This window comes from Phoxinus phoxinus (assembly GCF_949152265.1).
Source record: "Phoxinus phoxinus genome assembly, chromosome: 17".
Classification (NCBI taxonomy): domain Eukaryota; kingdom Metazoa; phylum Chordata; class Actinopteri; order Cypriniformes; family Leuciscidae; genus Phoxinus; species Phoxinus phoxinus.
This window is the reverse complement of record NC_136892.1, coordinates 20,431,482-20,445,810: the sequence shown is the minus strand read 5'-3', so window position 1 is coordinate 20,445,810 and position 14,329 is coordinate 20,431,482. Positions and strand designations below refer to the sequence as shown.

General features: G+C 37.2%; 1 protein-coding gene across 1 annotated transcript; it reads left to right on the top strand.

The window, feature by feature from the left end:
- Positions 1 to 2,857: 2,857 nt before the first annotated feature.
- Positions 2,858 to 12,699, top strand: itpkca (inositol-trisphosphate 3-kinase Ca). The gene is made up of 7 exons (XM_079585166.1): positions 2,858 to 3,422; positions 6,272 to 6,371; positions 6,676 to 6,889; positions 9,645 to 9,849; positions 9,969 to 10,070; positions 10,604 to 10,675; positions 10,770 to 12,699. Exons 1-7 carry the CDS (start codon positions 3,063 to 3,065, stop codon positions 10,974 to 10,976), a joined length of 1,260 nt encoding a protein of 419 aa, XP_079441292.1. The 5' UTR covers positions 2,858 to 3,062; the 3' UTR covers positions 10,977 to 12,699.
- The last annotated feature ends 1,630 nt before the right edge of the window (positions 12,700 to 14,329 follow it).

Genomic DNA, 14,329 nt, shown 5'->3' with positions numbered 1-14,329 from the left:
ATGCCTTTTAATTTGACCAGAAACAAACTGTTTCATCCTGTACTGTGGACGTTACCTACCGCAGGTTAGGTGGCGCTGTAAATCTGATTTAATGTTTTTTGTTTTTTGCTCTGTTGCTTTAAAGAAAAGAGGGCGGGGCAAAGCAGTGCAGTCTGTTAAAGCGACGATTTGAGCATGAGCAAATAATACTATGACACTGTCGCTGAAATACGCATCTACGTTGTTTATACGTTAATACTTGTGTGTTCTTTAAATCTTTCAGGTGATTATTATTATTATTAATTTCCAGAGGCTAAAAGGATGTGATCACAGCCACTTTAACGTTAATAGTGGCCCAATATTGCTTTTATTGTGCAGCTGCGCGACGCGCCACACGCATAAAAGGTGCGGCAGCCCGTCAGCGCGAGCCGGTGTTACAATATATTCGGTTCCTGAAATATTTGGTTCCAATGGGTGGAGCTACCATGAATATTCACGAGACCATCGCGGGGGCGGGGTGACCAATTCAAGCGAGTGGAACAGAAATTATTAGCGTGAGCGCCTCTGATCGCGTTTTGCCCTAAACTACTCATAACTGTTCGTTTCTCACGAATGACTGAGATTAAGCTTTTTGAATGTGTATTATTGCATGTTTAAATAAATATTTACAAATATATTCTTGTGTTTTTATTCTGTCTCCCAAAGTTGTCTGTAGCCTATTTTAAATTAGATAGCTCAAGACAACATAATTGGAGTTGCATGCTTTGAATGCTGCTTTACACTCAACTGAAAATCTTTTTGATACACAACTGTCAAAGGTTATCATAAATGTTAAGTTTCAGTTGCTTTAACAGTTGTTTTCTCTAGTAATGCTTCAGAACGTTGGTCAAATCAAGTGATAATTATTTAAATTGTATTGATACAAAGCAAGGTCCAACTAAAGTATACTTAGTTTGTGCAATTTGTAGTTTTGATAGTAGCTAGTTTATTATTTGCATTTCCTGCTGTAGTAATGGTCTATTTCCCTCGTCTGACCTCAGTAACAGCCAAGTTTGGTGACAAAATGGTTACTATATGATGGGTCAGCATTTGCTCCATGAATGTAACTCTAAATTCAAACTGAGCTGTACATATTTCCCCATCTGGCTATATAGGAAGTTGTGGTTCAACATGTTTTCCAGGAGTCTGTGAGAGAAGTTCTTTACTCTGTACTTAATGCTCTGTGCATGAACAGCAATCAAAAACAAGGAAGAGCCCACTTTTATGTTTTAGGCTATAATTTAAAACAATATGTACCATTCCAAAGGTAAGTGCACTTAATTGTAATAAAACAGACAAAACTCTAGAAAATGTATTCATTTAATTTTGTTTTTATTTGGCACTGTCAAATTTCTAATTTTCTTTCATTGATATCATGCTGTGGGTGGGAGTAGCTACTAAATTAAGGGCCTTGGCACCTTGGGCAAATAAAAAGCTCACTGTATAATATAGTATAAGACCTCATCTAAAAGTAGAACATTTTGATCATGAAGAGACTATCAGAGAAATCACTCCCTCACCTCTGATTGTGAAGTTCTGTGCCCTTTATTTTTCATGTTTTAGAAACACCATGAGGAACCTTTCCAGATTTTATATACAGTATATTGACAGCCAAAATGACAAATTCAACAAAGATATTTATATGAATTGTGGTTGAGACTCATTATTCTTTTAAAACATCACCATAGTTAATTGGATGTTGAATGCTTCACAAACTATATGTAATGAACCAATACTTGATTGGCCAAAGCTGTGTACAATAGTAAATTGCATAGAAATGCAAGTCAGAAAATAAGTTTCTCAGGTGTGGTGGGTCATGGACATATTAAAAAGTATTTTCATTTAAAGAAGAGCATAGAAACCATTTTTACAATATAAAACAATATATATAAATTTACCTATCCATTTGATAAACAAAAGCATCTGCCTCAACATATTTCTGTGTGAAATTTATAGAGTTTTTTTTTTAAAGCATTCAATCATTAACTTGAAATTACTTTTATAGTAAGATAAAGTGTCTGAAAATGACATATTTTATTCATATTCATCTGTAAAAAATGTAATGTTAGACAAGAGAAAACATGGGATCAAGGACTAAATTACTACAGCAGGACTAATACAATTACAATAGTATTCAAATACGTATTTATAAATATATCTTTGCTTAATTTTTTGGTATACCCATGCCTTCTACACCAGTGTAATTTTGTGTTCACTTTTTAACAAAAAAGATTACATAAGAATGATAACATTACTAAACTGATAAGATGTAACTTAGGCCTAATTTTTATGATTAATGGTTAGTCATTATTATCAATTAATTTGACCAACGTTCTAAAGCATTGCTAGAGAAAACTTATAATTTATAATTTATGATAACCTTTGATAAAGTAAAGATTGTGTATCAAAAAGATTCAGTAGGCTATAAAGCAACATTCAAAGCATGCAACTCCAAGTATGTTGTCTTGAGCTATCAGCCTATAATTTAAAGGCTATTTTAATAATATGCAGACAACTTTGGGAGACAGAATAAAACACAAGAATATATTTGTAAATATTTATTTAAACAGCAATCATACACATTTAAAAAGCTTAATCTCAGCCATTCACGAGAAACGAACAGTTCTATCATAGAATGTCAACAACAACTAATCCGGGAGAGATTTGGAGAAATGCCTTTATTGTAGGTCTTCCAACGCTTACAAGATCAGGTCTGTAATAGTTCAGGTAAACTCAGAGTACTGAGTAAAAATATATATAGTTTAAGCTTAACTTCGTTCAACTTTATTACCTGTTTGAAATGAATAATCCATAAAGCAAAACTTGATCAGAGGCGCTCACGCTAATAATTTCTGTTCCACTCGCTTGTAATGGTCACCCCGCCCCCGCGATGGTCTCGTGAATATTCATGATAGCTCCACCCATTGGAACCAAATATTTCAGGAACCGAATATATTGTAACACCGGTTACGCGTTTGGGTTTGGCCCTAATCTGGATAAACCCATCAACAACCTCAATGATTTTATAGATCAGAAGCAGCGTGATGACTAAAACGCCCGATACCCCGGCACCCTGCGCGGGTATGGGTGACGTCCACCACAGCCACCCAGAGGAGCCCATGGAGCAGCTCTCCAGACGCGCTCGTGTTGCTGTCCCTGAGCTGGTTGTAACCTGCGAGTGTGACCAGAGCCCCCGCGGACCCTGCTCGGGCTCACATCAGCCCGACGAAGAGTCCATCTGCTCGGACAGCGGGCTCAGCGGCTCTCCTGCCTCGTCCCTGGCGCTGAGAAAGCTGTCCAACTCTTCCTCCACCGGCCTCTCGCCAGCCTCGTCTTTTGAGGAATGCGAAGAGGATTTAATGGGTTACAGTGACTATAATCAGTCTCCAGGTGAACCACTCACGGTAAGAATAAGTTTTGAACTTTTAATATTATAATATATGCATTAGTACGTATTTCATTGATAGTCAATGCTATCCCAATACACCAAATATTCCATTGTTACTGGTAACAAAGGTGTAAAGTAGGCTATACGAGTACTTAATTAGCCTACAATGCTTGAGTAGCCTATTATTTTGGCAATTTGTACTTTACTTTAGAGTTCTGTTTTCTGCTTTTACTCTTTTTATAAGGGGACAAAATACTTTTTACTTCACTACAATTTCATGTAAACTTTAATGTACAAAGTACGTTATACAATCTGGCCTTAAATGTTTCCTCAATGATAAAAAAAAAAAAAAATCAATATTGTCCACAAGTTTAATTTTCCTTTTTTTAAATAACAGCCTCTGGACTTTATTTGATTGTAAATACTACTAAAAGGGCAGTATTATTATTATATATAGATATATATATTTTTGTAAGAATAATTCACCAAAATATAAACATGTCATTATTGTCCCTCTGTCAGTGAGAGAATAGTGGCTTTTGACCGGGTTCCTTACAAAGTTTTTGCATCAAAAATACGAGAATAAGAAAATCGAATGTCTCTTGTCAAAAGTCAATTAAAAAAGCTAAAAAATGGTGTTTACCTTTGTACAATACTTGCAACTAGATACTATACTGTACTTCTCTGCTATCCTGATACAACTACAAACCATGGAACTTTTTGTAATTGTAAAATGTTTCCAAATAAAAAATTATTTGTATGACTAAGTTACATTTTATTAAACTATAGTTGTCATGGTAACTTTTTAAGTGCAGATGCATTGAATGCCAAGTGTACACAGGTGTATGCTGTAGATCAAAATATGCAGTTGTTGAGTAATTGTCATAACTCATTAACATCTTCAGGTCATGAGATCATGGTTGTAAATGGTGGAAAAAATTCCATGTGTATTACTTTTTTTGGGGGGGTAAATAAGTCCATTAGAGTATGACAAATGTCTCTTACGAAGGTATTCGTGTGACTGTAAAGCAGCCACCATCATTATAATCACATGATAACAATAAATCAAATGTAAACTTTGTGATTATTAAGTCAACAAGGATTCATCATTGCAACCATAAAGGTGTTTGAATATAATCTGCATTGTTCTGTTGTAGGAGCTGTACTGTCTCCAATCATTTTGATGGTGATATTGAATGGGATTTGTTTTTATGGATCATGAGGGGGGGGGAAGTGGCCCATTGAGAAACTCACAATAGTGAGTCAAATGCTCTATTGAAACTGAACTTCTAAGGTCAGCAAATGATGCACCTCCAGCTCTGTATGGTGGGCCTCTCTCGCTTTGTTCTGGAGAACGTCATTCTCGTCTGACTGGTTTTCCACTAGCCGAGAGTGAGTGAGCGTTTGAGCTTGGAGATCAGCGAGAACTGTACAGGTCAATTGGCTTCATTCGGAAGGCTGACGCTTGGAGGATAGATACACACGATAGAAAGATTTTCACATTGCCTACAGTCGTTACAGCGGCATAGGGTCCTGTATAGAGTAGGATAGAAAGGTTGATGGCACATCAGCTCAAAGGGATCTTGTAGACGGTTTTCTGACAACATCAAAACGGCGGAGAGGAAGGAATCAACAGATCAAGTCGGTCGGGAAGAGGTGTGGGTGAGCAGCAGAACGAAATACTTAAGAGTCAATGATGTGACACACTACTACTTTTTATTTTATTTTTTTATTATGTCCAGATCTTTTATTTATTAAAAATACGTCAAATAATTTCACACACATGCATTGACTTGAATACACCTCGTATGATGGGCATGTGATGCAACTGAGTGTCCTGGAATCAGGATTAAAAATAAAGGATTATGGCTAAGTTTTCAATAATTTTAAGTTCTAGTATTTTATATATATATTTATTTTTTAAATCAAAACTGCTACACTGCTTATTAATATTTGGAAAACAAATTGTCTGCCACAATAAAATTATGAGTGACCAACATGCAGGAAAAAGAAAAAACATTAAGGAATGTATTGACACTTAAGCAAAGGGTTTTCAAACTGGCGTCGCAAGGGAGTGCTTAAAAAAAGAATTAAAAAGTGTACAAATAAATAATTAAAATAAAATGTTATTTAAAATTTTAATTAAATTAATTAATAAATATTAAAATGTATTAAAATAAAGATATCATAAATAATACATCTAACAGTATTCTATTGAAAAAAATACATTATATTTACATTATTCATATTTGGTCCATGGCATCTAACAAAATAAAAACTTGCAATTACTTTAGGTTTTGAAATGTCACGTGCTGTGAATCCACAACTCAATGGCATATATTAATATTAATAACACTAAAATGCTTTTTTTTTTTTTTTTTTTACCTTAAACCCTTTTTATTTATTTAATCACTGACCTTCACAAGTTGTAAAGTAATGCTATTCTTGTTGGCACTGTCCACACTGGCTCCTCCATTTTATCTGGCAGCATAACAAGTGCCGTCTGTAAATGTTTTATGAACATCCTTCTAAGATTAGCTATTTCTTAATCACAGCCTCTTGGTATTGCTTGATGACTTTGTTTAGTTCGAGATTGTCGTCAATGATTTGCCACATGGGGAAAAACTCGACCTATGGTTAATGGAGGAGATTGAGTTGCACGTTGGAGCCTGAGGTCGACTGAATGCACTCAGTGCCCCAGAGCGGCTCGCTGTGTAAGAAAAAGAGAACCAGAGGCAAGAAAAGCCTCTATCAACAAATGACCCTTGTACAGATCCTTTGCGTACTGCTCAGTCGAAGTCGTAGGGTGTTAATGACATGTCAGTCTCATCTATGTTTGTTTCAATCATATCTTTTCGTTCAAAGGCTGATCTGTGGAAGAAGTCAAAGAATATGGTGAACTGGTCTCCCACTCCAGTGGCGGTGAAAAAGCGCTCTCCTTGGGTACAGGTGGTCGGCCATGCAGGTTTGCTTGTTCATCTATGTTCATAAGTGTTTTTTGCAATAAATGTTATTGTGTGTGTATATATTTTAATCTACAGGCTATATATATATCTCAATCTATCATAATCAAGAGACTTTAGCCGTCAAAGTAAATAAATAAATGTATATATGGCTAAAGTCTCTTGAAACTTTCATGTTTGAGCCTTGATTTTTGTTAGTTTTATGGTCATGTGAATTTGCTGTATAGCTAATGATTTTTTTTTTCTTGCTGTGTCCGGTGATTCCCTTTTTGTCTGACGTCTGCATGTTTTTGTTTGGTTCTCCAGGAAACTTTCAGATGGGCAGTGACGGAAGGCTGCTGAAGAAGTTCTGCGAGTGCGAGCAGCAGTGTTTTCTGCAGCTCATGAGCGACTCGCTGCATCCCTTCGTTCCTGGATACTACGGCGTGACTCAGCGTGACGAGCAGGATTACAACCTCATGGACGACCTGCTCGCTGACTTTGACTCTCCCTGCATCATGGACTGCAAAATGGGAAGCCGGTGAGGACGTTGTGCTTTGTAAATTCAGCACTTATCTTAGTAAACTGCAGCATATTCTAGAGAATAACCTTCACTTAAACCGGAAGAGACAATCTGACCAGCATGCAGTGACCAACCAAATTTCTTTAAATTGATGATTTATGGGTAGATGATGCCACAATAATGGACTGGCTCACAAATGAAATAATTTCATGGCTTTACGGATGACTACATGAAAACACCATTAAGAAATTAAGTGACGCTTCGAAATTAAGTTTCTTTTTCTTTCCTCCTCCTTTTTTTTATCGAAACTGAAATGAATGTTTTCATTTAGCCAAAAACTGAATCTTAAAATGAAGTTTGTGTAATTAAATGGATAATTCACCAAAAAATGATTACTCGCCTAATGTAGTTCCAAACCTTTCGTTCATCTCTGGAACACAAATTAAGATCTTTGTAATGAAATCCGAGAGCTTTCTGTCTCTCCAATAACAGCTTCACAACTACCACTTTGGCGCTTCAAAAAGGTCATAAAGAGACTGTAAAACTAATCCATATGAATGGAGCGGTTTAGTCCAAATTTTCTAACAAGACGTGCTTAATTTAATATAATGAAAATTTAGAATTTTAGTCTTTTATTTACATATAAACTCTGATCAGAAGCTCAACCGAACCTCTTGCAGAAGCTTAAACGTGGTGCGTAACACACAAGAACAAACCTCATTGGTTCTTGTGGAAGCTCAAACGTGCTGCGTAACACGAGAATGAACCTCATAGGTTCTTGCTGAAACTCAAACGTGCTGCGTAACACGTGAATGAACCTCATTGGTTCTTGCTGAACCTCAAACGTGATGCGTAACATGAGAATGAACATCATTGGTTCTTGCTGAAGCTCAACCGTGCTGCGTAACACGAGAATGAACATCATTGGTTCTTGCACGTCAAGCGAACATGCTTAAGCTTCCTTTTACCACAACTGATGTGAGAGTTGATGACTGTTTATATGTGAATAAAAGGCTAAATTCAATCATTTAAATCGATCAAGTCTCTTCAGTACATTTGGACTAAACCGCTCGATTCATACGGATTCGTTTTACGATCTCTTTATGAACTTTTTGAAGTGTCAAAGTGGTAATTGACTATCAATGGAGGGACAGAATTCCAAATTCCAATTTCATTCCAAAAATGAACAAAAATCGTACAGGTTTGGAGCGACGTGAGGGTAAGTAAATGATGACAGAATTTTCATTTTTGGGTGAACTAACCCTTTAAACACTTTATTCTCTTCATGCGGTCGTGTTCTGGCATTGTTTCTTCAGTAACGAGCCGTGTCTTGATATTTCAGTCAAACAAAATTGTCCATATTGCTACTCCAGCATAATTTTTGGTCACTGTGAAGTGTGTCCACACTGCTGACATGTTTAGCTTATCCACATCGTGTTAATGAAATAAGTGCTGATGCAGTCAAAATGCATCATCGGAAAAGCACAAATTAAACGTCACTATTCCGGTAGAGGATTCCGGCCCTGTCCAAACAGTTTTGTCCAAAATCGGAAATGCATGTTTCTGCTAAAGATCACTAGAAATTAAGCGCTTTTTCTTCCAAACTTGGTGACAAGTACTAATTATTAAACATATAGAAAACAAAGTGGGATCTACAGTTATGCTTTTGGGTATCTTTTAAAAAAAATTTTTTATCCAAAATTCAATTAGTAAGTACTAATTATTAAACAAATAGAAAACTAAGTGGGATTTACAGTTTTGCTTTTGGGTATCTAGTTGCATAACAACTTGTTCTTCCTCATAACCATGATTTATTGGTGTCATATCAGTTACTGGCTAATATTAGAGATTTGGTTAACGTATCAGTATCTGCTGATTATTGTATATTCAATTGTTCATGCTCTTTTCCCCTTTTTTTACATTTACTGTATATTTCCTTTGCTATCATCTAACACTCACTCAATCTATAAAATCTGCGTGAACTGAAAATTACACTATCCCTTTTTCAAATGCATTTTAGATGTTATTGTGAACAATTCATCCCTGCATTTGTTTAATTTAAAAATTTTTTTTTGACATTGTAGTGTTTAAACAAAATCAAAACTAACTCCTAACTGGACCCTCTAGTGAAAATAACCGACTTCTCCAATCATTTAGTCCACTCAAACCTGCCTCTGCAAGCTCACGTTCATCTGTCTCCACTTTTGAGTGCCACGGCCACATCGCAAAATCTAATCAACTGATGGATGGGACCAAATCCCATTTTTTTCTCTGATAATCTGTTACACTCAGATGTACGTCATAATTACACTGTTAAATCTTTAAAAACAGGAATATTGTTTTATTTCATGTTGTGATGTCTAAATACAAATGAATTAATATTGGATATTTATAAAGGGTCGTGTATTGTTTATCAGGCCACAACATGAGAATAGTTAGCAGTTTATCGATATCAGACAGCATTAAAAAATCGGACTATTTGTGTTGCTGTTAGGCAATGGGTTGGAGCTTGTGATGGTTTTTTTTTTCACTAGTGCTTCCCACTTACGCTGACAATTATATAGGGACTTGTACATGGGTGTGCCAGCTGAAGCCAAGACTGCAACACAGTAGATGGTGGTGTCCAAACAACAGGATGAAATATGATCATTGGTGGTCAGCATCTCTAAGAACTGGCATAATTCTGTTAGGCCAGTTCTCAAATACAAACGACAATGTTTCCATACTAAATAATTATTCCTGTGCTGATGTTGACCGGTATACATGCTTTTAGGACTTACCTGGAGGAAGAGTTGGAGAAGGCCCGGGAGTGTCCTCAGCCTCGCAGAGACATGTATTTAAAAATGATCGCAGTGGACCCGAACGCCCCCACTGCGGATGAGCGGGCCAGGCAAGCAGTACTCAAAACCAGATACATGCAGTGGAGAGAAACCCTCAGCTCAACGGCTACGCTGGGCTTTCGCATCGAGGGCATCAAGGTAGATGTGATTCAGGACCACTCTGAATTTATGTTTGGAAATGCTTAGTGTTTCTTGTGATGGCTTAGTTTTGTTTTAGTCTTCATTATATTGTCTTGACCAATTTGATCTGTCTTCAGAAATCGGATGGCACTTGTAACACTAACTTCAAGAGAACAAAGTACAAAGATGAGGTGATCCAAACCCTTGAGGACTTTGTGGACAGCAACATGCTAATTTTGGTATGAGTTTATGAATAAAATATTTACAATATATTCAATATTATGTATCAATTTATCAGTATATGTCAATGTATCTTTAATTGCTCGTTCTCATTTTCTGATTTTTACATTTGCCATCATCTAATGATCACTTAAAGTTCATTTGTTAGAACACTAATATTTTAATAACATTGTTAAATGTATTATTTTCATACTGTGCGCATGTACACTATCTACATATATGTGTGTATATATATATATGTGTGTGTGTGTGTACATGCGTACAGTATTCTTTTGAATAAAATGCATAGATTTTTTTCATGTTAAAATTATTTTGGTAAAAATATAAGCAGGTAAATGTAATTGTTATATTTGTGCATTTAAATTTAATTGTAGTATTTTACTTCTTGCTTTTAAACATTTCAAATCTAGTTTTTATCAATTATTGCTGTATGGTTAAAATAATGGTTCCTCTGCCTGTGGGTCTTTTAAACATTAATCCATTTAAAAAAACGTATGTAAACAAGTTCATTGTTAGGCTCTTCTGTTCACAGAGAAGCTACCAACAACGGTTGAAGGAACTACGAGGCGTGCTGGAAAAATCCGATTTCTTCAAAGCACACGAGGTGAGATGCATCTTCATTTGGCGGTTCTTCATTCTACTCTGCTGATGTAAAATACAGGCTCTAATACGGACGGTCTTGCTGTGTTTGCCTGTAGGTGGTGGGCAGCTCCTTGTTATTTGTCCATGACCTCACTGGCAAGGCTGGAATCTGGATGATAGACTTTGGAAAGACTGTGCCCTTGCCGCCCCCTCTCACCCTGGACCATCGCAGCCCGTGGGTGGAGGGCAACAGAGAGGACGGGTACCTCTGGGGCCTGGACAATTTTATTGACATTCTGACAAACATCCTTCCACAGAAATGAAGGGCATTGTGGATCTTCAGAATTGTCATTTTCTGCACAGACGGTCTAATTCCACTCTGTTTTGTCTACGTGGAGAATAGGTGAAGAGAATATAACGATGGACTGGCCTCAACATTTAATACAAGTCCTACACTAAAGAACATCTAAGCCTGTGAATTTACCTGCTGATGTTGTAAGCCCCTCGCTATTTAGTCGTTTTCACTATTTTGGAACCGCTGTACTGTATGTATTTTGACACTGTAAATAGTTTTATTTAAGCAGTTTGCCCTGACGGGTTGGTGAGTAAAAGATTAGCTTAGTTTTAGGAACATTAACCTTGCAGATGAAAATCATTACAGTAATGTTGTTTTGACAGGTGTGTGAAGATCCATAAAACAGGAGTGCTTTTGATTACTAATCAACCACCATAGTCTGTTTGTGATAGTTGCCAGATATTTTCCCTCCGTTTTATTTTATATCTGTGACCAAATGGCTCTATTTTGGGTTGGGGATGAACTGAATTTAAGTGCACACTACTAACAGTCTGATAAACTGAAGCTAAAACGAATCGCAGAACAACAAAGACCTCCTATGCATCGTTGCATAGCTCCCAAAGTAATGAACGTGTGGAAAAGTTTTTTATTTATTTCTTTGTCTTGATCAAACACTATTATAATTCACATCACGCACGGTGGGTTAAGCTAATGTTATGCCTCACATTCCAATGTTGTGTTTTATTTGCATGCACACATGAGCTGCAAAAGGGGAATACAGTATGTCATTCTTTAAGTGGCTAAATTGCCCATGTTAATATATCAAATAGATGACTGCCAATTCCACTTGAGAATGGTGTCTGGGATATTTGAGCCAGTACTCCTTATGCACAAATTCACTGTTTGCACTGTTCATTTGATCTCACGATATTGAGATTTTGTACTGTATAATAAGTACACGACTTGTTGTCATTATGTTGGGAGCTTTGTTAACTTGGCTGTATCGGTTTTGCAGTTCTGTTTTCTGGGTTGCTGTGATAACTACAGAATCTTTTTTTTTTTCCATGCCGGGTAATTTTGTAAAGGTTTTTAAATGTCAGCACAATAAACATGAACATGATTTGATTGTTTTTTTCCACCCTCATCTTTCAAAATCATACAAAATCCTTGATCAGATGACTCGTAATGTTGCGCCTATGCGCGCACACACACAATGATACATTTTAGTTAGGATTGTTTTTTGTTGCTTTTCTGGTTATTTTATCTATTATAGTTTATTACCTTTTATAGATGTTTGACTCCGCTGTGAAATGTTCCAATGGACTCCCAACCCTCCACAAATTGACAACTTTATGCTTTGTTTTATAGACCTGCTCTATTCCTAAGAATATTATGTGCCAACCTTTCAAATAGATGTTTACCTTGGCTGTTGTTGGTAGAGGACTTTTGGCAAACTTGGAGCAGAAACCATAGATGCGGATGGATTACTCTAACTAGAGATGCAGCACAGGACAATGCACCTCATGCTTTCTGGGTCTGCAGCAGCAATTATGCAATCCATACAGTGCATCCGAAATGTATTCACAGCGCTACACTTTTTCCCAAGTTTTTGTTATGTTACAGCCTTATTCCAAAATGGATTCAATTAGTTATTTTCCTCAAATCTACAAACAATACCCCATAATGAAAATGTGAAAAGTTTGTTTGAAATCTTTGCAAATTTTTAAATAAAAAATCACATGTACATAAGTATTCACAGCCTTTGCTCAATACTTTGCTGAAGCACCTTTGGCACTAATTACAGCCTCAAGTCTTTTTGAGTATGATGTTACAAGCTTGGCACACCTATTTTTGGTCAGTTTCTTCTTTGCAGAATTTCTCAAGCTCCATCAAGTTGGATGGGGATTGTCGGTGCACAGCCATTTTCAGAGACGTTCAAGTCTGGGCACTGGCTGGGTCCACTCAAGGACATTCACAGAGTTGCCCTGTAGCCACTCCTTTGTCATCTTGGCTGTGTGCTTAGGGTCGTTGTCCTGGTGGAAGATGAACCGTCGTCCTGGTGGAAGATGAACCGTCGCCCCAGTCTGATGTCCAGAACCCTCTAGAGCACGTTTTCATCAAGGATGTTTCTGTACATTGATGCGTTCATCTTTCCCTCGATCCTGACTAGTCAGTTCCTGCCTCTGAAAAACATCCCCACAGCATGCTGCTGCCACCACCATGCCTCACTGTTGGGATGATATTAACCAGGTGATGAGCGTTGCCTGGTTTCCTCCAGACATGATGCTTGCCATTCAGGCCAAAGCGTTCAATCTTTGTTTAATAAGAGCAGAGAATTATGTTTCTCATGGTCTAAGACTCCTTCAGGTGCCTTTTGGCAAACTCTAGGTGGGCTGTCATGTGCCTTTTACTGAGGATTGGCTTCCTTCTGGCCACTCGACCATACAGGCCTGATTGGTGGAGTGCTACAGAGATGGTTGTTCTCCTGGAAGGTTCTCCTCTCTCCACAGAGAAACACTGGAGCTCTGTCAGAGTGACCATCGGGTTCTTGGTCATCTCCCTGACTAAGGCCCTTCTCCCCCAATCGCTCAGTTTGGCCGGGCGGCCAGCTCTAGGAAGAGTCCTGGTGGTTCCAAACTTCTTCCATTTACGGATGATGGAAGCCACTGTGCTCATTGGGACTTTGAGCAGACAAAGGCTCATTGGGACCTTGTCTACAGACAATTCCTTGACTCATGTCATGGCAAAGGCTGTGAATACTTATGTACATGTGATTCTTTTTTCCGTTTATTTATTTATTTATAGGCTATAAATTTGCAAAGATTTCAAACAAACTTCTTTCACGTTGTCATTATGGGGTATTGCTTGTAGAATTTTGAGGAAAATAATTAATTTAATCCATTTTGGAATAAGGCTGTAATATAACAAAATGTGTAAAAAGTGAGGCGCTGTGAATACTTTCCAGATGCAGTGTACATGTACAGGCTACAAGGTAACTGGTACATGAGTCATTACGGTGAATGTAATTTCACCAAGTACAACATTCTCCTGGATCAACATTTCAACCAACCAATCAGATTTGAGGGACAAGTTTACAGTTTGTTAAGTTTAGGCCTACTCTGAAGTTTAGGCTTGTTTTCATAACTAAATTTAGGGGCCATTCACAGCAGCTTTTTCAACAAACGTTTTTTTTAAATCGTTTTGGCTGTTCATTTACACAACAATGGCGTTTTGGGGGCCTGAAAACGCAAGCTTTTGAAAACAATACCATTATCGTGCCCATGTAAACATCAAAAATGCGAAGTTGTGAAACCGGGGTGACGTCATGTGCATACATATTACATGTTCAGTCTACTTGCCCGGCATGAATATTTTTTGTCA

What these genes read in the sequence shown, in the direction of transcription:
- itpkca (XM_079585166.1), top strand. Translation starts at nt 3,063, where the DNA reads ATGACTAAAACGCCCGATACCCCGGCACCCTGCGCGGGTATGGGTGAC. An exon ending in CTCCAGGTGAACCACTCACG is followed by an intron (nt 3,423 to 6,271) that starts GTAAGAATAAGT and finishes TTTCGTTCAAAG; the next exon opens with GCTGATCTGTGGAAGAAGTC. An exon ending in ACAGCAACATGCTAATTTTG is followed by an intron (nt 10,071 to 10,603) that starts GTATGAGTTTAT and finishes TTCTGTTCACAG; the next exon opens with AGAAGCTACCAACAACGGTT.